The sequence below is a fragment of the Chlamydotis macqueenii genome, chromosome 1, assembly GCF_036417535.1.
Source record: "Chlamydotis macqueenii isolate bChlMac1 chromosome 1, bChlMac1.mat, whole genome shotgun sequence".
NCBI lineage: Eukaryota > Metazoa > Chordata > Aves > Otidiformes > Otididae > Chlamydotis > Chlamydotis macqueenii.
Genome location: NC_141556.1, coordinates 64,390,045 through 64,415,080, shown reverse-complemented (window position 1 = coordinate 64,415,080; position 25,036 = coordinate 64,390,045). Strand labels below are relative to the sequence as shown.

Sequence of the window (25,036 nt, the reverse complement as noted above, 5' to 3'; positions counted from 1 at the left end):
GAGCATTTTAGTTTCTCCTTTTGCATAAGACCATTTCCTCACCACAGACTTCTGAACTGGATTTGAACTCATGCTCCAGCAGAGGGAGACAGTGCAAAAATTGACTGACAAGCTACAGGAAGATAAAAAGATGGGGCTTTATTGTCTGCAGAGACAGGGCTGAGGGGAGAGAAGATGAGAGCTCAGCTTCCTTCTACTGAGCATTCGGTCACATTTCTGCAAGGAACAGAAAGCCTACACAGAAAAAACAAACATATAAGAAACCCACACAGAAAACAAAACTAGCTAAGAAAAAGTAGGCTGTTAAGGTAGAGCTCCAAACACCACTTACTTTAAATACCAAAGAAAAAAAGCTAGCAATAATACAAGATTAATAAGTCACAGAAAGCCTGGCAAAGGAAAGGTGCTCCCTTTTCCTTGCAGATCCGTGTTACAGAAGCCGCAACTCCTACAACCCGCATCATTACTCAGTTCTCGATCAGGTCGGTTGCACAAAGGCTTATTAAATATTTACATGTGACATTTTTCTGACTTGTGACAACCAGGATCAAGATAACCATCCGTTTTCTACAGCCATTCTGTTCAAATAAGTTTGAAAAGTCAACCAGCAAGAAAAGAACAAACAGTGACAGAGCCTACAGGATAACAATTGCTAGGTTTTTGACCAACTTCAAATGAGACATTTTACCCCTTGAAAGCCAAAGAAAATGGCCACAGTTAGAGAAGGTTTCTTCAACAAACTTAGCACCTCTTAAAGAGTACGGGGCACAAGCTTCAGAACTAGGAACTCAAAGAATGACCAAGTGATCAATTTCTAATCACAGTAGGTGCCAGAGATTGTTCTGAAATGGCACAGTATGGTAATGAGCTGGGTTTTTTTTTTATCTGGACATAAAGCAACAGGCAGAAGAAAGAAATCTCATCCCACACGAGCATATCTACGCAGAAACCCTGTGAAAGTTGATTTCTTTGTGTGTCATGTGCAGACACATTACTTGCACTACCCAATACCTGGTAATGCACTAACAAAACCAATTTTTTTTTGTGTAAACAAGGTCTAAATCTCACTGCTGGGTAGAGAAGCTCACCATCATCGAGATAAAACAGCAACCAAGTCTTAGTCTTGTACGTACAGACACACTCAACTACTTGGCAAAAAGGCTTCCACCACAGAAGAGTGGTGAAAGTTTAAATTCAGAGTTAAAAACAGAAGGTGTGCTTGAGAATAGTGAAGTTTTCTTCCCACAATCCTGGCAAGTATGTGTTTTCTGACATGAATACTTGTGAAAGAAGTGGGATTGCCAGTACTGGAGACGGCCTATTACTAAAACCACATAATTGGTACACTGACAGAAACACAAGTTCCCTTTACCAGAATATTCCTACCTCCTGTACCCAGGGACTTCTCAAAGCACTAATTCAGCTTTCTTGCCTTTGCAATTCATGGCCTTCCTGCGTGGGCTTTTACCAGGCTCCCACAGGCACTGCTAGTTTTTCACAGCACAGCTGGGACAGGGCTCAAACACCTCCCTGCTTCATGCAGGGCACTGTGCAGTCACCAGGATGCAAGTCCTTTGGCTAGGTTAGAACCCAGGCCAGGTACCTGCTGGTAAGAAGCTCTACTAATTCAGTACCAGTCATTCTCAATTCATCCTGTTACTCTGTCCGCAGAAATTATGAGTTGTGAAACAGAAACAAGAGATGGTGCTTCAGCCAAAAAAAAAATCAAGTCCCACTGCACTGAAATAGCCCCCTTGTTATCCCCCATGTTATGTGGGGTTGGGGAAATTGTGTCTGTGTTCCCAAATACAGGTCACACTTCAATGAAAGTCAAAAATGTTCTTCGCTGTGTGACACAGGCACAACACCCATGGTGTTTTCCTCAAACCAGAGCACTACAGCCACAGAAACAAGCACAGAAAAGGGTTCCCTACACCTTACACCAGACTGACAGAAATAACTGAATGGCTTTGAGCTGGGTTGCAGACCAGAATAGCTCGTCTCAGGGCAGTTAAGAAATGCTCCAAGTACTTGTTTAAAATGCTGTCATTTTAAAAAGAAATCATCTCTATTTTTGATTTCTTCCAATCTGTCTCCATAAATACATAAAATGAATTCTTTGTTAAGGTCAAACACTTCCACATGTCCCAGCTGATGCAAGCAATCGGGGTTTGGCTAATCCAATTTACACAAGGAGTTAACGCAGACAAGCAAAAGCTGAATGCCATTTACCAAGGGACAGCATGGAAAAATTCTCACTGCCTAGTTACAAACAAGGTATCACTGCATTTAACTCAGTAACCACTTCAACATTTCCTCACAGAGCAAGTACCTAGCCATAAAAAAACCACACCACTCAGATGCCGTAGAAATGCTGATTTCACTCCTGATTTTCTCATAACCAAAATTATTTAGTTACAGATTAGCTTTGCCCCATAGCAGCAAAGCAGACGTTAAGAGGTGAACGCACAACATACCTTTGCCACTGGTTATTTTTGCTGTAACTATGTCTGTTCCTAAAGGAGAATCATTTGTGAAAATCTACCCTAGTGCGAAATTGTGATGAACACTCAAGATACTGCACCGCTTTTCAAACACTGTGTTCTCAGAGTAGGCATGTGTTGTCTTTGTAGCAGGTCAATCTTTAAAAGTGTACTAGCAACTTGAAATAGAACTGGAAAAGCAAGAAAAGTTGAAGTCCTTGAGCAACTATTCTTCTTTGTTGGCACCTAATCCTATACCTTGTGCTAGCTCAGCTCTGTCCCCATCCTGAGCCGGGGGCAGAGATTAGCAGGAGCCATTCAGCAGCCGCTGAGAGTAGTTCTGGCAGTTCTGACCACTCCATGAACAACAGTGAAGGGAATCGTCACTGCCACTTCTACTCTGAGTCTGCAGTAGAAAGAGTTCCCAAGCTCCAAAGCAGACACTGTCATAAGCTGTGTTGAGCTCCATGGCCACAGCAGAGTGCAAAAAAAAAGAGGTAACCACTGAACGAACAGAGGCTTAAGGGCATTCGCTCGAGGCCTCCTAGACAGGAAGGAAGCTTAGGACAAACCCCAGCTTTCAGCTAACAGGAAAAGTTCGTGTGAACCAAACACAAACTGCTACAGAAGTGCACCATCACAACTTCTCCCAGCAGTACAACTCAGTACGCCAGTGACAGGGGCTAGCATACTAGTTAAAGCATTAACTCCAACCAGAAATAAACGCTGAACTGAAATAATTGAAGTTTTTGGGAGTACCGACAATGCTCAGAGAGAGAAGCATAAACAAGATCATCATATTCTGCAGGGGGAAGAGCTGCAAAAACATAAATAAGCATGCTCTGTACTGGGCCCAGGGAGAGATGAGATACAAAACCCCACCAGCTCTGAAGGCCGGAAATTGTCACCTCTAACATTTTTATTTCCCTCTTCGTATCACGCTGTATTACAGCAGGAATTTCACCACTTCTCCATGTAATAGAATGAAACACCTTTTGGTTGTGCAATTTTTTACTAACAATACTAATAATTCTCAGTCTTTCTGACAACAAAACAAAGTTAAAGTGAAATAAATGCCACTCCCACACTCACTGAGAATCCTGGACTAGGAATTCTTTCACATACTGCAGGCTCCTGAAAAGGAACAGCCCAGGCAGTCATTCCTCCAGCTCCTCCTGACGGCAAACGATAGGCACAGCACCCCAGCAAGGTACTGGGATGAGAACGTTGATGTCATCATAGAGTCATTGTATGCCAAATGCCGTAATAATGAAAAGCTAAGCACATGACCAAAATAGGGTTTGGTGAAAAGACAACACCTGATTTGATCAAATGCTACGATCAGTGGAGGGGCAGACACAAATGCAAAAAAGGCTTTCGCTGGGTCTGCGACAGAGAAAAACCAAACTGAACACCAGTTGAGGCCAATGGCTCTGGTTTAAACTTAGACACTGTCTAATTGACTTAGCTTAGGAAAAATGGAGAATGTCACCTATAAAACAGAGGAGGGATGTTAACAGTGACAGTAGTTAGGCTGTCAGGTCCCACAAGATAAGAGAGAGATTGCTAAGGTCGTCAAGGATATAAGGTTTGAAAATGGCAGAAGATGTAAAGGGTGACTTCCATTTATATATTCATCAGCTCAAGAATTAATACAGCTGCCTGGGTTACCTTTTCTCTTAAGAACAAAAAAGAAAGAGATGCAAACAATGATGAACAGAGAGAAAGCACACAGGAAAACAAAACACAAACAGATACCCTATAGGTATCAAACATTTTATTTATTTTTTAAACAAACTACAGCAATATACATGATTACAGAATTATGAATCACTGTAAAACAAAAGGAATGAAGTGGCCCGGGTCCAAGCACTAACGACCTCACACCTTTTCTTTCATACCACCATCACTCAGAAAAATCACATTATCTAAAAAAAAAAAAAAAAAAGAAAAAAAAGAAAAATTAATATTCAGGTTTCTTTTGCCCCGTTGCAAGTCTGCGCACCCACAAATACAACCTGTTTGTTAAAATAAGCTGCAAAGACGTGCATTTCTGAACAGAACAGTTCATAAGACAAAACAGTGTCCAATACAGGTTTCTTGGTCTATCTCCCCAGAAAGCTGACAATTCAAGGCGACCATACATGCTATGAAACAAGTGTGCTAAAGCTGATGAAAAGCTGCTCAACAGTCAAAGATGCCAGAAACATTTTAAAACAATGGTTTCTTTGATATGATCTCTATCAGTTACAGCTTATTTCCTTGTTATTTTGTCATTTTCAGTGTGCGCTACCATGTCATCAGCCTGTGGGACTACAGGGACCTCGTATTTCATCAAGCCTCAGTAATTTCTAAAGCATCTTGAGACTGGGAGTATTGAACACAAAGAAGAAACCATTAGGATAAATGCTAATTAAGAGAGAGACTTGCTTCTCCCCTCCAGCTATTTATAAAGAGCAACCTACAACACCGCTAGCTGAACTGTGACTGTGAAAGTTTGACTACTATTGTTTTAAAGAGGCTGCACAGAAGAAACATCCAGAACTGTGGCTGGGTTTTTTTTCCTTCTCCTCCGGCCCAGTTTTTTTAGACATACTCATGTAACAGAAATGTTTGCTCTACTACCACATTATTTTAGCCCTCCCTTAAAAGCCACAATTAGTGGCTCTACCCACAGTAAAGATGCAGGATGCCCATGCTATTTAAAGGCTCAAAGAAAAAGCTGACTTTTCACAGTTCTCTTCTTCATTGTGTCTACCCAAGAGACAAGTCTACTCCCTTCCCATTCTGTGCCGCTGCTCTTAACCACTGCTGACTACCAAGGCAGAGGTCTTTCTAAATTCTCCATCAAGTGATCCCCATATAAAACATCTTTCACAAACAGAGGTCCTTAGAGTTGGTGAAGCCTCCGGTCTTAAACAGGAAGAAAAAATTCCCTGCCAAAAGGAGACAAAGCTACTAAACAAGCTCTGCTTAGAAAAGGAATCTGCCTGACCTGCAGTACTACATACCAGTGTTCTTAAAACACACAGTATCCACTTGCTGCACCAACTGGTTTCTGTGAACAAACTATGCAACAGTTTGCAACTATACACTCTCGTTTTCGGTGTCTTCAGCAGCAGTGCCAGAGGACACGTAGTGGTACAGCCTATTCATTCTCTCAAAATCCCCAAGTGTGGATTCTGAGAATGAAGACAAACCAAGATCTATTTCAAAGGTCCTCCAACCTCCTCTCCATTTTGAAGTGCAAGGTAGGCACTGGTATGTTGTTCCTTACCTGCTATAATTGTTGTGGCCTGACGCCTCACATTGTTTTTATCTGTATATTCACCATAGTCTATCTTCCCTTCAACAAAGATTCGAGAACTGAAAAAAATGAAGAATTTGGTCTGGTCAGAGAACTGTACTGCTGTTTCCTGCTCTATATCTGATTCTGAATACACAGAATTGCCTCACTTGTTTGTAGCATGTCTACTAACTTATCTTATGGCATTTCTTAGCATAGCTCCTGATCACCATAATTATTACATCAATCCATTCTTAAGGCATTAAATCCTCAATTGCATTTGTTATTCACTTACCCCTTCTTCACATACTGATACGTAACATCCCTGAGGCCCGGTCTGAAGACAGAGATCCTGTGCCATGTAGTCTTTTGACTGATATCACCACCTAAGGTACATAAAAATAACAAAGTTGTATGCCAAATCCTCTTCTTGATGCAAGCCTTAGAAATCAGTTTTAACATGTTGGTGTTCTCAAATCATGAAAAGTGATGTGAAAATGGAAGTATAATAGCACTCAACCTCCAACTCCACACTAGAACTCAATGTTCCACTCGTCTGTGTCCAAATGAAAGTATCGTGCAGAAGCACAGTTCAAAAGAAGACATTAGTGCTCCTGGGAGCCAGTGCTCGTACTAGAATTTTTGTTCCCCTCACACACTCCGCATTGAACAAAAGTTAGAGAACAAGAGACGTCTGTAGCTGAAGAATCAAAGAGTAAATGTATTGTTCTTTTTTTTCCCCTCCTCTTGGAATTAAAGTACAGAACCTGCTCCATCTCTGGCAACCCCAACAGTGAAAAACTGCCAAGCTAACACTCTTTGTTCTCCTCCCAAGAAAGGCTGTCATGCAGATCTTTATTTAGTACATTCTTCTGGGGATCAGTAGGAGACACACAAATGCACCAGCATCTCTACTGATCTCCAAAGAACTTCCCTGCACCCGAGAGATTTACACAGCAGCCTGAAGACAAAGCGTGGTGCTACTGAATACGCAAACACAACCTCAGAACACAGCAGAAGCAGGGTGCTCATTGCAGACTCACCTCCCTGGGGTACCTCACTGTCCCCTGTTCGCCACATCTCATTGGTTGCAAGAGAAAATATGGTAACAGGATTTCTGCCTTCCACTTGCCTCATGATAGGGTCCTGTCCAACTCGACCAAGTAACTGAACACGATTCATGGCTGAAACATGAGAAAGTAAATACATATACAAGTGAATTATGATTCTTCTAATCACAGCAAGTCAGAACAATGACTTTCTGTATCTCCTGAATATTTTTCAAGCTCTTATGACTTTTGGCTTATTCAGGCCCTGCAGACGGTTGACTGTGCCTGTATTATCATTATCACTGCAAAAAAGGAGGTAATCACCGAACCATGAATAAGCTCATTTAGAAAGTAAAAGGTTCTTTATTCTTTCTGTTCCTTTGTCATCTTTTTCACAGACACATCCTTATGTCACTTGAGACTATTTTGCATTTACTTATCTTGACTTTTATTTTCATTATGATAAAACCATACCATTACATTGTTTTGTCCTTAAAACAATACCTTTAAAACAACAAAGTTGCATTATTGCACCCCATCCTCTGAATTAGAGGGTCACTTGTTTTTACACAGGTACCAGGACCAGATGGACACAATTTTTCCTTCTCCTTGTTGAAGCACAACTGGAGGAGGCCAGGGAAGCATCACTGTTGCGAAATGAGCGTGTGAACTGAACAGTAAAGTCTGAAGCGTACACCTGGAGCAAATCATGCTGGGGCAGAAGCACCCAAACAAGTTCCCCAGGCACATGGGAGTCTGAGAAACAAGCACATGAGACACCTAAAGGCAGGTATTAGAAAACATGACAACAGCGTATCTGATTCACTGCCATTGACAAAGCACGACTAAACCACATCAGGCCTTTTTTCTTTTCCCCTTTAAAGGCTGCTTGACTTGACAAAGACCAGATAGGAAGCTTACTTAAGAGTCTGCTTGTTTGAAACAACACATTCTTTGTTACTGCATTCAGGAGCTACCATTCCTATCTGTTTCCCTCCTGGCATATTTCAGCCATTCTAAAACCAAGATAAAAACCACAAAGAGTAACAGCTAAGTTTCATATCAGGGGCTACTCACATCTTTCCAGTACCAACGAGCCAACTGTATCAGACTCATGTCTTACAAACTGGCGAAGCACCTAAAGGAAAAGACAGACGTTAGTTTCCAAGACACAAAGTATGACCAGCATTCACATACTGTTACACTGCATTTTCCAAACACCTACAGAGGCTTTGCGAGGACATTCTTTTTCCCAGTGACTTACGGGGGTGAAACTGAGGGAAGAAATCTGTTCAGCTAAATGAAGCCAATAGGATTATTCAAATAATACGTTGTTTAACTGGGGTTAAAAAGCTGCCTAGGAAAAAGTATGGCCTAAAGGTACACCTCCAACAATTATTTTTGGGATATTAAGTAACTAACTTTTTCTGTAGTATATAATGGGAGGTGGGGAGGCAGGTTTGAAGCAGAGGGGTTGTTTAGTTGGTTGGGCTTTGGTTTTTGGAAACAAACAAAGTTTTGATAGTTTCATCAATCTTCTGCTTCACTTTAGAGATTAACAAAATGCTCCAGAAATGTACATCTATCCACCACCGTAACTAGGATGATGCACTAATAGCCCCTTGTTCCCAAGCAAACTGCAAATGAAGGCCAGAAAAACACGAGCACTGCAGCTAAAGACAAATGAGAAAAAGAAAAGGAACTGACTTGATGGTGGCAAATATCACGTCCTAGAACAAAGAAGGAGAAAAGAAAAGCCCAGGAACACCTCTGCAAGAGGCCCACGCGCAGGAACTGGAAGAAAAGCTCCTCTCTTTTAACAAATGGTTAGAAAACTTAAAGGAAGGCAAGACCGACAGTCCTGCATTAAGCAGAGGAGATAAACCAGAGGAAATGCAACTTGCAAAACAGAAGTTCTTTAGTATGTCTATGTGGTTCACTGATGTGTACGCAAATCATCTAAGACTCATCCCACGCATAAGCCGGATCTTCCAACACATCATGTTTCCCGCGCTACAGCAGCAAAGGCCCCAGCAGCCGCGGGTCGTTTGCGCCGGGAAAGCCGCTCGCAGGCAGCACAGCCCGGCGCTGGCTCTGCCATCCGGCAGCGGGGCGCTGCTCGGTGCGGCGGCGTGCGGCCTCGGGAGCCCCGGTTACCCCCGCACCTCCCAACGCTGCGCACCGGCGGTGAAAACCAGCTTCCGCGACCAGAAAGGAGCAGGAGCTGCCTCTCCCCGCCGCCGAACCCTCCCCGTCTCCGGGAGCGAAAGTCAGGGCCCCGGGCGCCGCTCCCTCAGGGAACCGTTAAACCGCCACCCCCGGCCTCCCGCACGGCCCTACCTGCCACGCCGGTCGTCGCAACATTCCGCCGCGCCTGCGGAGGGAAAAGCACGGCTGAAGCAGCGCCGGAGGCAGGCCCGTCCCGCCACCAGCACCCTCAACCTCGCCTCCCCCGCTCCCGCCCGACCCCCCGCCGCCCTCTGCACCTCTCCCGCCGCAACCCCGCAGCCCACCGGAAGGGGAAGGGAAGCGATGGGCCCTGCGCAAAAAGGGTCCGGGCGGAAACGCGACCCCCGGAGGCAGGAGAGGGCAGAGCACGGCGGGGGCGGGGAGCGGCCTTGTGCGGGACAGGAGGGTCCTTCCCCCCGCCCCCAACCACGGCCAGGGCTTGCCCCTGTCACACTTTCGCCCACGGGTGGCTGGGAAGGAGGCCCAAAAGAAAAAAAAAAAAATTGAAAAAGTCACTCCGTGATATGTAAAAGGATTAAAAATCTTTATTTGCACGTTTCACTACTTAACGGTTAGGATCTAACAGATTAAAAGGCAGCACTGCCAACACTTGAAAACAAACTTCAGTAAAACCTGAAAATAACCAAGTACAACTGTACGCTCTCCCTCGTAACAGAGCACATCTGCCAGAGCTGGACGTGCAGCCAGCAAGGACACAGAAGATATTTAGCAGGTGGGGTGGGATTTCATAAATACAATACACATACTTCACATAGGCAACTCCCAAAGGAAGGAAAAAAAAAAAAAAAAAGACAAGGCCTAAAAAAATCCCTTTCTGGTTTCCCCAAAGGCTGCAGTTGGCAGGCGGGCAGTTGCACCAGGTGTGAGGCACTGGGAGGGAGAGGGGCACGCAGACCCACCTGCCAGCACACCACCGCCACTTCCCCCACTTTTAAACAAGGAGTCCTTGCCGACCAACGTAAAACAAGTCGGGCATCAGGGACTAGTCTGCAAAAAGCTTAACCGCATCAGTTAACACGATACCATGCTTGTTGCTGAAAGTTAAGGGTGAGGAAGTTTTCCTTCAACTTCCACAAGTAAGGCCCCCTTAACCCAAAGTGTTTCCTTTTACTCCTTGTCCCCCTCAGTGAAATGCCACTCCAGTTGCATCCCAAGACCACTGGGACTGCTGTGTAACCAGTCTGTCTCCTAAAGTGTAGTTAAAACTCTCTACCAGAACCTCCACCTCCTCGCTCCTAGGAGGACCCAACTGTAGAGGCTCTCTTCATGTATAGCCACCATTTCCCCTCTAAAAATACACAGGTGGCCAGAGACCACAAAACCATCATCAATAATAGCGCCCAAATAAACAAAAGAGGGAAGCAAGTCAAGGAAATGCCATCTTTCCCCTTCTATGGCAAAGTTATTCTTTGTCTAGAACAAGACCAGTTACACAAGAAATTAAACAGGTAAGAGACTGAGGACAAGAATCTTAAATCCCATGATGCAACACTTGTAAGACAGTCATTCTTCCCTCAGCCATCATCTCATCATAACTAAAGAGGGAAGCAAAAACCACAACAGGGAGAGATAATGTGGGGCATTGGTCTGTGCAGACCCTCTGCTTTCACAGGGCCATTCAGCAGCCAGAGCTCTTTGGACAGTACAGAAGTTCAGTAACCCAAAGTAAAGCTAAATGAGCGACAGTTCTTCCCTCCCACCAGGCGCTTGCTGTTCTGCTTAGAAGAGGTTTCAGACTCTTGCACCTTGGCAGTTCCTAAGGGCTGGTCCTTCCTGAGGGTCTGGGCAAGGCGGGCTGCTTTAAGTTCCCTGCAGGGGGAAGATGGAAGGAAGAGGAGAGGAAGAAACCACATCAATCCCCATCAGCTACAGAGGAAAGCTATGAACAATCTTGCACAAGAGAGTTACTGCGTTGCTGGAGAGAGGTGACTTTTGACTCCAGAGGGTGGCATGAAGATTACTGTAGGTATCTGTCCTGTTCCTAGAGTTTCTACTTCAGAGCAGATCAGCTTTGAAGGTTTATCAAAGAAAACTATGCATCAGGTTAGGAACAAACACAGAGTAGCACCAATATGAAGAGTGCCTAGCTCAGTTTTTTTTTTCCCCATTGTTTCAGATATTTGTGATGGTGAAACTCAGATCAGTGTCATCTTGTGAAGCACAAATACCTGATAAAGGCACATGCTGCTTTTCTGTTGCCTTGTTTCAGTGATGCTTGCTGCTGTCATGGAGCATATGCTCTACTGTACATGGACAACCTATTCTCCAGCTGACTATGGCACTAAGAGGGGTGGTGGGGCAGTTCCTAGATCCCAGCACCCCGAAAACATTGCTGCCAACAGCAGCGAGGGAGCAATGGGAAAGGGGATGTCTGCCACCACCTGATATTTCCCTTCCTTTGGTGCTAGACCACTATCTCAGTGCAGTACCAATTCCTCATCTGCCCACTGGCTGCATATTATATCTGTATTTTCCATCATCAGTAGTTGCAGGAAGCATGGAAGTTCACTGTTCTAGTTTAGCCAGCTCCTCAAAGCCAGAAGTGAACCACAGCTGCTTGGGCACTACAAGTCCCTGCTACAGCTCCATCACCCTCTCAGCTCCAGGCACAGGAAGGTCTGCACATTGGGTCTCTCAACACTCTCCCCATCACACCCAAGCAAGCCCTACCTTTCCAGCATGGCAGTCTTGCACTTCTCCACGTTTAGCTGCTTCTGGAGCTGCACAGCTTTTCCACGTGAAGGACGGAGAACTGGGTGTTTAGTAAGAGCTGTGGCAGAAGGTCTTTCCACTGGGTCAGGATGGATCATGAGCTAGAAGGCAAAGAAATTCAGAGTTTAACACTCCCTCTGTCACATGCCAACTAGAAAAAAACCCCTCCATCCTGTCAAGACTACTTCCTCACCTTGAGGAGTTCAAGAAAGCGATGAGAAAGCTTCTGGGGGATCGGTGGGATATTGCCCTTCCGGATGTGGTGCCACATGGTCCCATTGTGAGGCAGTGGTGCTGTGCCAGCTGCTAGAGCTACTGTGAGTGCCAGGGCAAAGATGTCTGCCTTTGGCAAATAGCAGTATTGCTGCAGAGAGAAGATAAATAGTTATAGAAAGGGAATGTCTTGCTGTACTGAACAAATGTGGGTTGGGATACCAGCTCAAGAAGAAACAGCCAAACAAGAGTATGTATGACGCTACCTTCACCATCCCAGTTAGCTGTTTTCTCCTCTTTAGGATAAGAACATTGACAGCAACTAGTCTTGGTAACTAATAGCACATTAGCTTTCACCCAGTCGTGAGGAGCTTGCAGCCCACGTTAGGATCACCACAGCAAATCCAGAGGACAGCCTAACAAACGGCATGCCTCCAGCCTTCACCACAAGGCAATAAGCTAGCCATGCCCAACTAAAACTAAAGTCTGCATGTGATATATTGACCTAACAGCTCCTAAACCCACTTGTAGCACAAGAAAAAGATACTGTCACTTAAATACCTGAGTTGGTGAACACATCCAAGCTGGTTCTTACATACAGATTCCCTTTTTGTTCACTGACCAGAGTGCCAAAGCCACAGTCAGTTTAAGAGGCATGTTGCACCTCTCCACACTACCTGATCAGTGTTTGTCATACAAGGCATTTGCCTGGGTGCATATATTCCTCAGTAGTCACATCCAGCAGTTTAACCTGTCTCCAAACTGATAAAGGTTTTGTCCCATTCATCCTTCGCAGGTAGAATAGTTGCAATAATCTAATGATAGTTTCTTGTGAAGTACATTAAATATTTACATGACAAGACCCATGCCTATACTATTGATAATAAGTGTTATTTTTGCTAAATTCACAGCCAGACCAGACACAAGAAAGAGGAGATGAGGCAAGGAATATTCCAGACGAATGATTTCACTACAGTGGAACTCTCCCCACTTGCTCACCACCCTGTTCTCCCCACCACCTCACTAGCAGCTGTACCTCTTGCAAAATCTCATTGGCCAAAAACCGCCTGTCTCCTTCCTCCACCTGGGGGTTTGTAATTGATGTCACATGGCCAAGGTCACCTGAGACAAAGAACAAACAACTAATTGAGCAAACTGATGTAGATCTCCATCAATAAAAGCCTGCATTTTACAGGCCCCGACAGAGCAATCAGGAAATACTGAGTAAGAGAGCAATCATGCTCCTATGCAGGAATCTGGGCTTGGAAACAAGCACGAGTTTTATAGGACTTGCCTCCTCAGAGGAATTAATTCTGGTAAGTAGTGGAGCATTCAGGACTATGCTATTAGTTTTGTATGTGAGTCTTCAGCCAGCAGGACACAGCAGTATCAAGCAGTAATGAGCAGCCCTAATTTTAAGCCAGTTGTAAAGTGGGCTAAAACATACCAATCTTGTACACCACACCAGAAGAAAATTCATCTTCACTGTCACTGTCTTCCTGCCCAGCAGGACCCTCAACTGCCAGCTTGTGACAGATGAAGATATTACCTGCAAGACAGTGAAGTTTAGCAATAGTGTGGTATCAGTAGCCAGACTGCAGCTGCCTGACAACTTCATAAAAATCTCACCTGTCAAGCTAGTTAAGCTTTGCAGCCAGAGGAACTATGCACATGCTTCCCACCTGTTAGTCTGCTTTCCACCCAGCTCACATATTCAGCAATACAGCTGACAGAAGACAGTCATATCTTCTGCATAAAATACCCTGGTGTAATCAACTTTTCTGCCCCTCCCTCTGCCCCCTAAAGCTAGAAGCACGAATTCAGCAGGAAAAGAGAAGCTCCATGATAAGGATGTAACTACACAACTGTGGCAGGGAGCATTGCCCTGGAAGTGCCCATCCTCAGCTGCAGAGAGGAAGGCTTGTTACTATTTTTTACAGGAACTTAATCTCTCAGGGTAGGTACAATAAATATTCACTTCTCCCTCCAACTCAGATACAAAGAGAGGTTGTGCAACAAGACAGCAGCAAATGAGGAAGTCCTCATCTTCCATAGCAGTCCTACTTGCTCCACCAGTAGGAAAGTGATTCCCATGAGCCAGGATTATGACGATCATAAGACAGAAGTAAAATGCTGCCAGCTATCAGAGAAGACCCAGTTTTAGAGCAGTAGTGGTAAGATTAAAAAACCCACAAGATATCCACTTTTTAGGGCACTATCCTCTTCCCTTGGGACACTGCAATAGGTCCAGTCAGATGGACCTAATAGAGGTCCTTTCCCTGGAGGATCACTTGGAGGACCCTCCACAAAGGAGATCACTATACTTACTAGGTTTTATATCCAGGTGCACAAGTCCGGAGTTGTGGATGTATTTTAGCCCCATGGAGACTTGTAACAAAATTTCTTTCAGCTCCGCTTCTGGAAAATACTGGCCAAGCTTCGTATTTTCCAGCAGCACGCCCTGGAGACTCCCACCTAGACAAAAACAATCAGTCTGAGACCTGACAGACTTCATGGAGCAGCATGTTTTAAATACCTTAGTAGAAGCTACTGCCCAGAGCACTTGCAGGCTTGCTAGTGACAAACCCTGCCCAGACCAGCTATCTGTGCTCTAGTGATCAAACTTGGACATCACCATTTGGCTTCAGCCTGTCCGTTGCCTTGGGGCACCCTGCCTCCCAAAAACTGAGCAACTGCAGTTCTACCTACAGCACCAAAAGGACTGACCTGGTAGTGATGCTGCTGCTGCAAGTGAGCAGTAGAAAAATTAATTACTTCTGCTATGCTTTCAAGCATATGAGTGGTGGAGCAAGGAAATTAAGCTCCCACTAGCAGATTTTTCATTGAAGAATGTAACATTTGACAAAGAAACAGAGTTTTTTGGGTCTCTGTTGAGGCACTACAGCTATTTCACTACTAGCAAATACCATGGCCACTTTCCCCATCAGCCTTTTCACCTCTTCTCTAGTCTCAGATGTTCATCCACTAGCACACCAGAAATGCATCAATGCTGCAGCAATGATCACCATGTTTCATGGTTTTACCTCCACTACATCTGAAGTCATGACTCCAAACAGTCACCCCCACTCATCATTGAGCCCCAGGACCAGTTGAAAGATGAGCGCTACCTATTTGCCCTCAGCTCCTCTGGTAGCCAGAAGTGTCTTTTCCAATGTCTCCCAAACAGTGATGTGGCCAAGGGCAAACCCAAGTAAGAGTGTACCACCCTGCCTGCAGCACTCCATTCACAATTTACTTCATTTTTTCTTGGTTCCTCTGCAGCTGTTGAGAATTTTGTTCTAGCTAAGATGCAAGGTGCCTTCATCTCAATCAGGTAGCCACTCTTCAAATCATTACTCCATTTCATTAAGAAGGGTTTGTTTCCAAGATTCATGGCACTTAAATTAGCTGCTCTTGAGTCACTCATACCAGGTTTTACCTGGGCAGTCCTAGGTGCAGCTTTAAGCATCAGCATGAGGAATACTTTTCCAGGCGAGTCACCACAGAGGATAGTTTTACAATCCCACAAATTAGAGGGTGTTCACTACTTGTCAGATATTGGCACCATTCTGAGCTTTGTCTAAATATTATGAGCCCTTACTGGATTCTCCATGGAACTGCTGCCCCAGTGCAGTTTGCTTTGTTGTAAGCCAAAACATCCCATATTTAAGTACAAAAGAAGTACTGCACACTTTAACAATATCACAGCTCTTACCATTGCAGTGTTCGTTTTGGATAATCATGTGATCATCCTCTGCCCACGCCGAGTAGTAGCGCACAACATGGGGGTGGTGTCCAAGGACAGCATGAGCATAAACCTCGCGCAGTGCCAGCTGCCTAGAGAAGCACACACAGAAAAAGCAGTGGTGACAGGGTGCCAGGGTCCTGCTTGGGACCATGATAGGAGCCCTGGCTTGCAGCCCGCCTTGAGAAAGGGAAGAAGCAGATGTGTTTATGACTTTTGGGTTTTGGCAGATAGACTGGTTCTCACAGCTGTTCATGCAGACCTGCCCTTGCTCAAATGTGCTGAGCAGCTGTCAAAAAAAAAAAAAAAAGAATAAATCACTGGGCAAGTCTTTTGTTGAAGAGGCAAAGGCAGCTTTGAAAACTTTGCTTTAGTGTGCAGGACACCACTAGCTTGTCAATACAGATGTGAGCAGTGCTGGTTGTACAGCAGAACAAGGACATACCACAGGTGAACTACCTGACAATTATTATTTTAAGAGACTGGCTGCATGTACCCAAGGAGTTCAGGTAAGTCATCGTCTCACTTTGCAACACATGTGGCTTCTTCCCTTTCTCAGACATTTATATCTGATAGTCCTAAAGTGGTAAGTTCTCCCACTCTCCCAACTGTTACTTGGGAGTGCAACAGCAGCCAGTTTTTGCTCATGCCACCCTTCAGATACCTTTAGTTCCACACTCCCTCTTTCCCCATCACACCTCCCAAGAACATGCCCATCATTTCAACTGGTATTTTCTAGCTAGCACACTCACTCATCCGAGGATCCTGCCAGAGGCCTTTTGGAGCGTTTGATGGCATAAACACATCCATCAAGGCGTTTGATGCACTTGTAGACAGAGCCAAATTCCCCCACACCAATTTTTTCTAGTTCCAGGAACTCCTTCTTGTAGCGAGAAACCATATTGCTCTCTTTCAGAGGATATCTCTACAAGGTCACAAAACCAAAGACAAGTATGAGTTGAAAAACTTAGATAACAACATCTGTCATGTTTTTAGAGCTGTGTAGCACTTGCTCTCACAGGGCACCCATGTTGCTCCCTCTCCCATTCTGGATGTTCATCCAGTCACGTGTGCAGGTGCGCTGCCAGCTCTTCTTAAAACACTACCTTGCACTTAAGCATGTTATGTTTTTTTCTGACCACCTAACAAAGACCATCTTGTCCCAGCTGGGGCAAGTTGTTTTGGTTTTTTAAATCATTACTTGCTAGCCACAGAGGTAAAAATTGCAGCTAAGGAGAACTGTAGTCTAGTTGGCTGTATGTGCCTAAGCCTCCTTTGGGTTACTTCCATCACATCTCTTCTCTTGGCAGCCCTGCCCAGTTCAGAGACCCATGGCTGATGGAGTCAGTGAGGGATAAGCAGCAGGCAACAACAAAATACTTGTCTTTTGCCCAGCTGCTGCAGACTTGAGAAGACCTGTTAGCAGCCTTAGTAGATGGAAGTCCAGTATCTCTGAATTAGCCAGACTCGTGTACTAAACTTGTGTTTAAATAAGAGCTATTGCCTATTTTGAGCTCAGGAGAGAAGCTTGGTGCATTGACTTAACGTGGCCCCAGCTACGCAAGAGCTGCTTTACTCTGGCAGCTAATATTCCCTGCAGCAAGGACATTCTGCATCAGTTCAGATTCTCATCAGGTTTGAAGCACCAGCTGTTGACTAATGGCAGATTAGCAGGTCTCAGTGTATCTGTTTGTACTCCCAGTGATTTCACCAGGAGCCACTTTTCCACAAAGGACTGAAAGCCTGCAGAACAGCTGGAACATCATTATTGCTACAGTAATGGTCACAAGGGAAATAGGAGCTGCTGGTACTGCTTGTCGAGTGATGTCTACTGGCAGGGGAGATAAGTAAAGATGAGATAAGCAGTGGAGTGTGAAGCTAACAACAAAACAGTTGACTAAATGATTTTTCTTCATCCTCCTGCATCCCTTACAGGGACAGTGGCTCATGTTACATGGTGGTTTCCACAGAAACCACTGCTGTAGCATATGGTATATGACCTTAAAGGGTGAGGGTAAAGAGTTGGTCCTCACAGCCAGTAAGATGTGGCCCATATGAAACAATAGCCCTTCATAGCAGGCTGTATTTTACAGTATCTTAAGAAGCTCAGGGAATAGATATACCTCCTAGTACACAATTTTATACCTATATTACATTCTCTATCTAATCAGCGCTCAAACAGAATAATATTTCAGTAAGTCACAGGTTATTTGAGGCTTTTATCTAAGGAGAACAATAATTTGTGGTAACCCCAGATGTCACCTGGTAGCACGTTTATTCTTCAGCTGTAGTTTTTCCCATGGAGATCAGTTTTTCTGCAATACCAGTCTCCTCGGCTAGAGGGTACCATTATTCTTCCAGTAAGCCTAATTATTTCACAATTACAGTAAACAATTCTACCTACTTGCACAAGATAAGATACATCCTTCGAGGTGCTGCTCAGAAAAAAAAAAAAACAGATTTTTTTTTTACCTCATCTGAACACAGATGTTTAATTCAGGCTTGGCTGGCTTTTCAGAAGCCAACTGGATGAGTAGTTTCCCCCCAGACAAAACTGTGAAGAAGGCTGCAGGACACAGGTTCCCACGCCAGCTGCCCAGTACTGCCAGTGTGGCTGGGGGTACCTGAGACTTCACACCGTGCAACCAGACCACTGCTGAGGTTTACCAGCAAAGCGTGGACATTGGCAACAGCAAGAGAACTTCGTTTAGAGTTGTAAGACAGTGTTTGCTGTCGTGTAGCTGCATAAGCTGTGGTGGTACCTTCCCTTGGACCCTAAGGCACAGAGATACCTCCAGCTGGACATTTTCCTACTGAAGGAAAGTACAGAATTTGTTGCCTTGCTTCAGAAGTTTCACACTGTGACTACTGCAACTGAAACTCTTGCCCTCAATACTACATCAGAGCCATCATCACTACATCTACATCAGAGCCATTCAGCTCAGTCTGTGTTTTTGCAGTGCACGTCCATATAATATTGGCAATATGGAAGCCATGTTTCATTCACATCCAAAGATGCTCAGTACAATAGTTTATAGGAACAGCAATACACCTGTTTTTTGGAACCACAAAGGTACAGTCACTATTTACGCTAACTCAATAATATAGTAATACAGTTCCTCCTGAGAGACCCAAATGATATTATATTTCCTAGAAAGACTTCCTGACCAAAATCAATGAGTTTAAGCATTACTTGTCAAAGTTTCAGGTCTGCTTTAGTATACATTTCCTTTAGAGATAGGAATAATTCCAAATTTGTTGTCTCAAACAAATGTTAATATAAAAATATTCAGCTTGGAATTCTTCTGTCATAGGTATTCATCCTCTTGTAATGCCATGATTTATACTCCAATAACAGAATAAATTTCATCAAGCAAATATTTACAAGCATCTTATCGTCTCTGTGGGGGGAAATACAGACACTTACCTTTGTTGTTAGGTCCTGTTTTATCTGGCTTCTTGGATCAGAATCCCTCCTACAAAAGAAATTTAGGAAAGTCTGGATGTATCTTTTCAGTGCAGCAATCCAACTGAGATTTGAATTGGAAACATTTTTCAAATGTTTTCAAAAGAATCCACCAAACCTTGCTTCCCAGTTTAATTAAAGACATATTTTTTTAGAGTTTTAATAGACAACGAGTTTCTAATTGAGGCCTTAAAAGACTGTAGTCCCAGGCTAGGAAGTCTGTTTCCATTTAGAAAGCCTCTACATACCATCTTCAGTACTGCCCACAGGACAGAGCAGCATCTTCAGGGCCATCATTCTCCTGGCAACCTTGTTACTGGTGAAGCTACATGGGAGATGACCTCACACAACAAGCTCCTAGTGAAGGAGGGAACTGCCCCACTGGGCTTTCAAGGAAGATACCCAGCTGAGCATCTGTTACAGCTGCGGCTACGAAAGAAGCTGAACATCATTGTAGTGCACAGGTATTTGACTAAGTTTGTGTCTAGGTTAACCCAGACCAGATCTGGCTTTTGCAGGTCAGCAGTAGCCTGCACCCATCTTAAAAGCTGTATTACATGCACGTCATTTATTCCAAGTTGTGGGTACGTGCATAACTGAATCAAGCTCTGTTCTACCCATGGTTGAGAAAGAGGTACAATTTTCTCCTACAGCCATGGCATTGAGGTTAGCTGTTGATCCCCCTCTTACATTTCTGAACAAAGGAAGTTTATTTTATTTGTATTTCTACTGCCTGTCTACTAATGTTTGCTCTGCACAAGTGAATACTACGGAAGTAAATGATTAATTGTTAGCAAATAAGTCCAGGTACTAAACATCTCCATCATTAGTTATCTCCTTTAAACAGTCTCCTTCCAGCCTTTTAATTTAAAAAGTTTACTTACAGCTCTCCTCTGGTCTTTCGCTTGCCGTTAGGAAGAAAGAGCATTTGACGATAAGACTCTGGTGTAAAGGGATTAATGTTGACAAGAGAAGCTTGGGTAGAGTCATCTGAATCAGCACCAGGAGTAAATCTCAGATGTCGGAAGCCTTTGGGTGGGACCTTTGTCCCAGATGAAGGAAAAGCTGTCTTTGATAACAGGCTCTGTATTGAGGAAAAAAAAAAAGTGGCAGATAAGCCAGCAAAAATGTTTTTGTTGCTGCTATGTCAGAATAAAATCTCTGCTCTCCTGCAGGTTGAGGAGAACTCAGCTGTCTTCCTCAGGATAGCTGAATCATTAAAACCCTATATTCTTAATTTAGTCGTGACGGTTTTCTCCTTCCATAAAGTATTATGCTCTTCACTAAGCCCTTTCAGACTCTATTCCCTGCTCACTTGGGTGAGGCCTGCAGAGCCATTTTAACAAGCACAGTCCTCAAGAGAAGCCAGCTGCTCATCTTTCCCACTTACAGAGGCACAGAAATTACATCATATGTTGCATTAACATAGAAGACCCTGTTCTGTCAAACATGGACTGTTACATCAGTTTGGTCAGGACAGGTTTGTCAGGAGATGAGACAGAACATCACCCAAGTTTCCTTTTGGTTCCTCAGCAATAAGCAGCATTAGTATAGGGGAAGTTGGTAGAAGTATTTCTATATGGCTACTGCAAAGCGACCAGAAAACAGTTATCCTTGAGAAGAAAACAGAGCTTCAGAAATTTAATTTCAGAAAGAACTTCTGCATCTTCTATAGTTCAGCTTCCCACAGAAGATAGGCCATTGGGTTTCACCTACTAGTCCAAAACCTTGGACTGAGTAAAACATGACTTCAGAGAAGCACCTAGTCTTGATCTGAAGACAGAAGAAAACCGCCTACTTTCCATGATTTGACCCCTTCAGTAACCATCAGCGTTCTGAAACAGAAGTTAGTTTTTGACTTATTTCCGCTTCAAGAGAGGGGTGTAACATCTAAAGGGGTTTTTAACATACCTCTCTTCTAGTTAAAAGCCCTTCAAGAATCCAGAACTCTCCCTGACATGAAGATCAAGATACTTATGTATTTTTTTGATCCAACAGTGGTGTAACCCTTGTGAGTGGAGATGCAGCTCCAGGATCATATCTAGAGCTCCTCAATGGAGTTCAACTCCATTGAAAGTTTTTGAAGATAAAAAACCCTTGAGCTGTATGCAGCATCCACCTAACTGATGCTGCACTCATGGATATAGCTACTTCCAGTACATCCCTCTATTTCTACACCATACTTAGAAGTTCAGCTACTGGTTTGTTGTGACCCTGAAGGTGCTTCTTGATCACTTTCTCAAGCTCTGGTCTGCATCTCCTTGCTCTTGGATGGAAGAGTTCTGCATATGGATGTATTAAACGCAATATACATCCAAGCTCAATTTACCCAGCAGCCTAGAAGCTCTGTAGAGTTGTGGCTGTGTTCCAGTCTAGCCACAAGTCAAGAAAGGGATCTAAAATACCATTGCAGCCTGCTGTTGTATGCATGCAACTCTTATCTGCTCTACTAGGGCTTTATTTCGGAATCAAGCAGGCTTGTCTCCTGTAACATCATCTGAGAGTAGCTGCTGCCATACAGCGTAAGGCAGCTACCATAACTAGCTCTAGCATCTGTTCCAGGATTGGGTAAGCCTACAAAATAGAATCAGAATGGTTTGGGTTGGAAGGGACCTTTAAAGGCTATCTAGTCCAACCCCCCTGCAAGGAGCAGGGACATCTCCAACCAGATCAGGTTGCTCAGAGTCCTGTCCAGCCTGGCCTTGAATGTTTCCAGGGATGGGTCATCCACCACCTCTCTGGGCAACTTGTTGCACCCCACTCACTGTAAAAAAAAAAAAATTCCCAATGTCTAATCTGAATCTACCTCCTTTACTTTGAATCATCTGCCTCCTCTGCCATGCATCCTAGCTGAGACTCCAATGCTGATCTGTCTGCAGCTAGATGTGGCTCTGCTGTCTTACCTTTTCTCTCACCTTCGAATGTTCCAAGATTAATGCTCCCAGCCTCATTTATAAGAGGATTTAGGCCCTTTAGAGTCCACCTTTTGTAGCATGCTTGGAAAACAGAGAACTTTCTCTCAGAAGACAGCAAAGGAAATTAAATGGTTGATTTAGTGCAATTGCTGCTCACGGGCTACAAGGTGAAAAACCATATTATCAGGTTTCTGGAGAGGGACAGAAGTAAAATCCTGGCTCAGAAGTACTAAAAGCACTGATCTTCTGTGTACCACATAAGCAAGGAAGCAACCGGTCTATCAGTAGAGCAGGGATATTGAGAGAAGACTGGAAGCGCTACATTTCATTGCATGTCTTGAATGCTAGAAGCCAGTGCACACAACATAAGGTATTTAGGAAAAGAGAAGCTGGTGCCAAGTCTCCACTTCTGCTTACAAAAGACAAAAAGCAGTTGTATTATGTTCTATACAAGAAGTTTCACAGAAAATACAGGCTGGGATCATTCTCCCAAAGCGAGCTCAGTAGATAAGTTACATTTTAGGACAGTGACACAGAGAAAGACAGGCTAACCTTCCTCCACAAGCACACATTGATTTGCTATCCCTTCTACCAGGGATTTGCTACCCTGAGAACAGAGTCCCACTTCCTCCAAATTCACTGAGCAGCTCAGTTTCACACAAAAAGAGAATCAGCATCACTGGACAACAAACGAGTTGGAGGCAATCCAGGCTTGTCAGACAAAGTATATCCCAGCCACAATGTCATTTCCAACTTTCTCTTTCAAGATAAAAGCCACTTGCATCCAAAAATGTGCTGATCAGTGTGGTCAGGGCAGCTGCCTGTCTCCAAGCTCTTGGAATGACGAGCTCCTTGAAGAGAGATGCAGTTAACCCTCTGGGAGCATAGTTCCTACAGAGATGCTACAGATGTCCACTCCCCTAAGCAGAGTGAGGGGCACATGGGCAGCCAAGGCATGTGGTTGCTTGTTGTTTTAAGTCAGACTGGCCCAACATCAACTAATTGGCTTTAAGAATAGCGTGGAAAGAGCAAAGACACTTGCACCCACACACAGGTTTCTATTCATGCTCACAGAATAACCAACCCTTTGATAGCTAAGGAGCTCATGGTCCAGGTTTCTAAGGGAAAAATAGATGCTAACAACAGTAACATTAAAAAAAAATGCTTTCCACAGAGGTAACAACAGATCCCTTCACCACCCACGCAATGGCGGCCCAGCAATGCCACAGACCCTGCATGCTCAGAGACAGAGTTGATATGTGCCATTACCTTGGGAGTGTGTGGGGTGTCACACAGCTGCAGCTTTTTCCATGTGATGTGCAGCGGTGTCTCAGCATTACCCCGGCTTTTGCTCACAGCTGGGGAAGGCTGCAGGGTGGGACTCATCCAGGCTTTTGTCCTGCTCAGGAACATCTCACTAAGCTCTCTTTGAGGGGTTACTGGCAGAGGACTGCTCTGTTGCCACTTCTGAAACACACAGCTCCTGGGGGGGCTTGAGCTTGGGGCGTCATCCTCATGTACATTTCTGTCTTCACTCTCTTCACCACAACTGGAAAAATCCAGTCGCTGAATGAATTCATCGCTGTTGTCCCAGTCATCCATGTCACCATATGAAACAGAACAGGTAGAGCAAATACTGGCCTGCTTTGTTAGGAGGAGAAGGGCAGAGGAAGATAGCATTATTTACACAGGCAGACTATCCACCCTCTTCCCTGCCTTATCAAAGGCATTAGCTCTGCTCACCACATGCACTCCCCCACCCTGATCCCACATACACAGAAACCTTGATCACTCATAGATGTCATTTGATGGCATTTGTTGAGGAAGAGTACACCAGCCTTAGCAAGTACAAATCTATTCTGTTACTGTTCACCTAACAACAACGGACTCTGCTTTTCACCTTGCTGGTGCAAGTCAGATACAACTCAGAAATTGCTGCCTTTCCCAGTGAGCCTCCAAGGCAGCCTCTCCACCCACCAGTACTTCATCCATTGCTCTCATCACACATAGAAACAGAACTATCAAATCCTAAAGAATAACACATACCAACCCAGACCTCACCCTTCTCTACCTTAAATTTCTCAACCAGAAAAAAAGAACCCATGCTACATACAGCTGTAAAAGCAGAGGGTGCCCCACACAGTTACCAGGTGCCCCACAGGAAACTCTTCTGCCCCAGCACGTTTATAAACACCCCACCCACCCGGGCCATCACTAATGGGAAACACCTGGAGCTCAGCAGCACCTGTGCCCAGGCGCCCGTGCCTGGGAAAGGTGGTGGCTGAGGGGTTTTGCTGTGGATGTGGATTTGCTGTGCCTGCAAACCAGCTCTGCAGGGAGCCAGGGCTCCCTCTGAGTCATCTCCTCGCTTCTGCACGCTCTTCCCTCCTCCGGCTTCCCGGGCCTACGGGGAGGTGATGTTTGCTGACAGCCAGTCTGCTCCACATTAATCCCATCAGAGATGCAGTTTTTGTGGGCTTGACTTGTAAAAGTGATTTGTCTTGTGGTGATGGGGCCCTGTGCCTTCTTCTTCTCAGTCTGAATTTAACTTCCTGCGTTTAGATGTGTATTAGTTTGGATGAGCATTGCAGCCTGCGTGGAGAGGTTTGTAGCCTAATTTATAACGTGCTAGACCTCAGGAGAGAGTTAAGGACCAAATGCAGGTCTCTATGGGTTCCCATCTTGAGGTCTCAAGCACATGGTCCGGGAGAGGAGGGAGAAGCTGGATGTGCTGGCAAAGGCAGACCCACAGGTAGGGTTGCTCTGCGGCTCACGGGAGCGGGTGACTGTCTCCTTGCACTGCTCCTCTCTGTAAAAAACAGGGAGCTTTCTGTGCCTTTGTGAGCCTGTGTTTCAAAGAGGGATCAGAGTGAGCTTTAACTAACTGAGAAGGAGGTTATGGCAGCCTTTTTCTTAG

At 44.5% G+C, this 25,036-nt stretch overlaps 2 protein-coding genes across 3 annotated transcripts; both read right to left on the bottom strand.

Annotated features, from left to right (window-relative positions):
• Positions 1-4,245: 4,245 nt before the first annotated feature.
• Positions 4,246-9,306, bottom strand: SSBP1 (single stranded DNA binding protein 1). Of its 2 annotated transcripts, XR_015259398.1 has the most exons (7): positions 9,159-9,306; positions 7,896-7,956; positions 6,813-6,953; positions 6,065-6,155; positions 5,761-5,849; positions 5,495-5,665; positions 4,246-4,411 (listed from the first exon to the last, which is right to left on the bottom strand). XR_015259398.1 is itself a non-coding variant. In XM_086754939.1 (6 exons), exons 1-6 carry the CDS (start codon positions 9,180-9,182, stop codon positions 4,365-4,367), a joined length of 453 nt encoding a protein of 150 aa, XP_086611065.1. In that variant the 5' UTR covers positions 9,183-9,305; the 3' UTR covers positions 4,246-4,364. The 2 variants fall into 2 exon arrangements, 1 of the variants encoding a protein (XP_086611065.1); XM_086754939.1 differs by lacking the exon at positions 5,495-5,665 and having other exon boundaries at positions 9,159-9,305.
• A 1,414-nt stretch (positions 9,307-10,720) lies between these two features.
• Positions 10,721-23,721, bottom strand: WEE2 (WEE2 oocyte meiosis inhibiting kinase). The gene is made up of 11 exons (XM_010120967.2): positions 23,389-23,721; positions 20,089-20,288; positions 19,166-19,214; positions 16,491-16,663; positions 15,709-15,830; positions 14,322-14,468; positions 13,441-13,542; positions 13,030-13,115; positions 11,974-12,144; positions 11,739-11,881; positions 10,721-10,877 (listed from the first exon to the last, which is right to left on the bottom strand). Exons 1-11 carry the CDS (start codon positions 23,719-23,721, stop codon positions 10,721-10,723), a joined length of 1,683 nt encoding a protein of 560 aa, XP_010119269.2.
• Between the last annotated feature and the right edge of the window lie 1,315 nt (positions 23,722-25,036).

Excerpts from the sequence above, each read along its gene's own strand:
- SSBP1 (XM_086754939.1), bottom strand. The coding sequence starts at position 9,182 with ATGTTGCGACGACCGGCGTGGCAG. Across the intron at positions 7,957-9,158 it reads TGCGACGACCGGCGTGGCAG|GTGCTTCGCCAGTTTGTAAG; the intron begins GTAGGGCCGTGC and ends CTTTTCCTTTAG. Across the intron at positions 5,850-6,064 it reads TATCAGTATGTGAAGAAGGG|TTCTCGAATCTTTGTTGAAG; the intron begins GTAAGTGAATAA and ends CATTTTTTTCAG.
- WEE2 (XM_010120967.2), bottom strand. The coding sequence starts at position 23,721 with ATGGATGACTGGGACAACAGCGATGAATTCATTCAGCGACTGGATTTT. Across the intron at positions 19,215-20,088 it reads CGAAAGACCAGAGGAGAGCT|GAGGGATTCTGATCCAAGAA; the intron begins GTAAGTAAACTT and ends TTTCTTTTGTAG. Across the intron at positions 10,878-11,738 it reads AAGACTGCCATGCTGGAAAG|GGAACTTAAAGCAGCCCGCC; the intron begins GTAGGGCTTGCT and ends TTCCCCCTGCAG.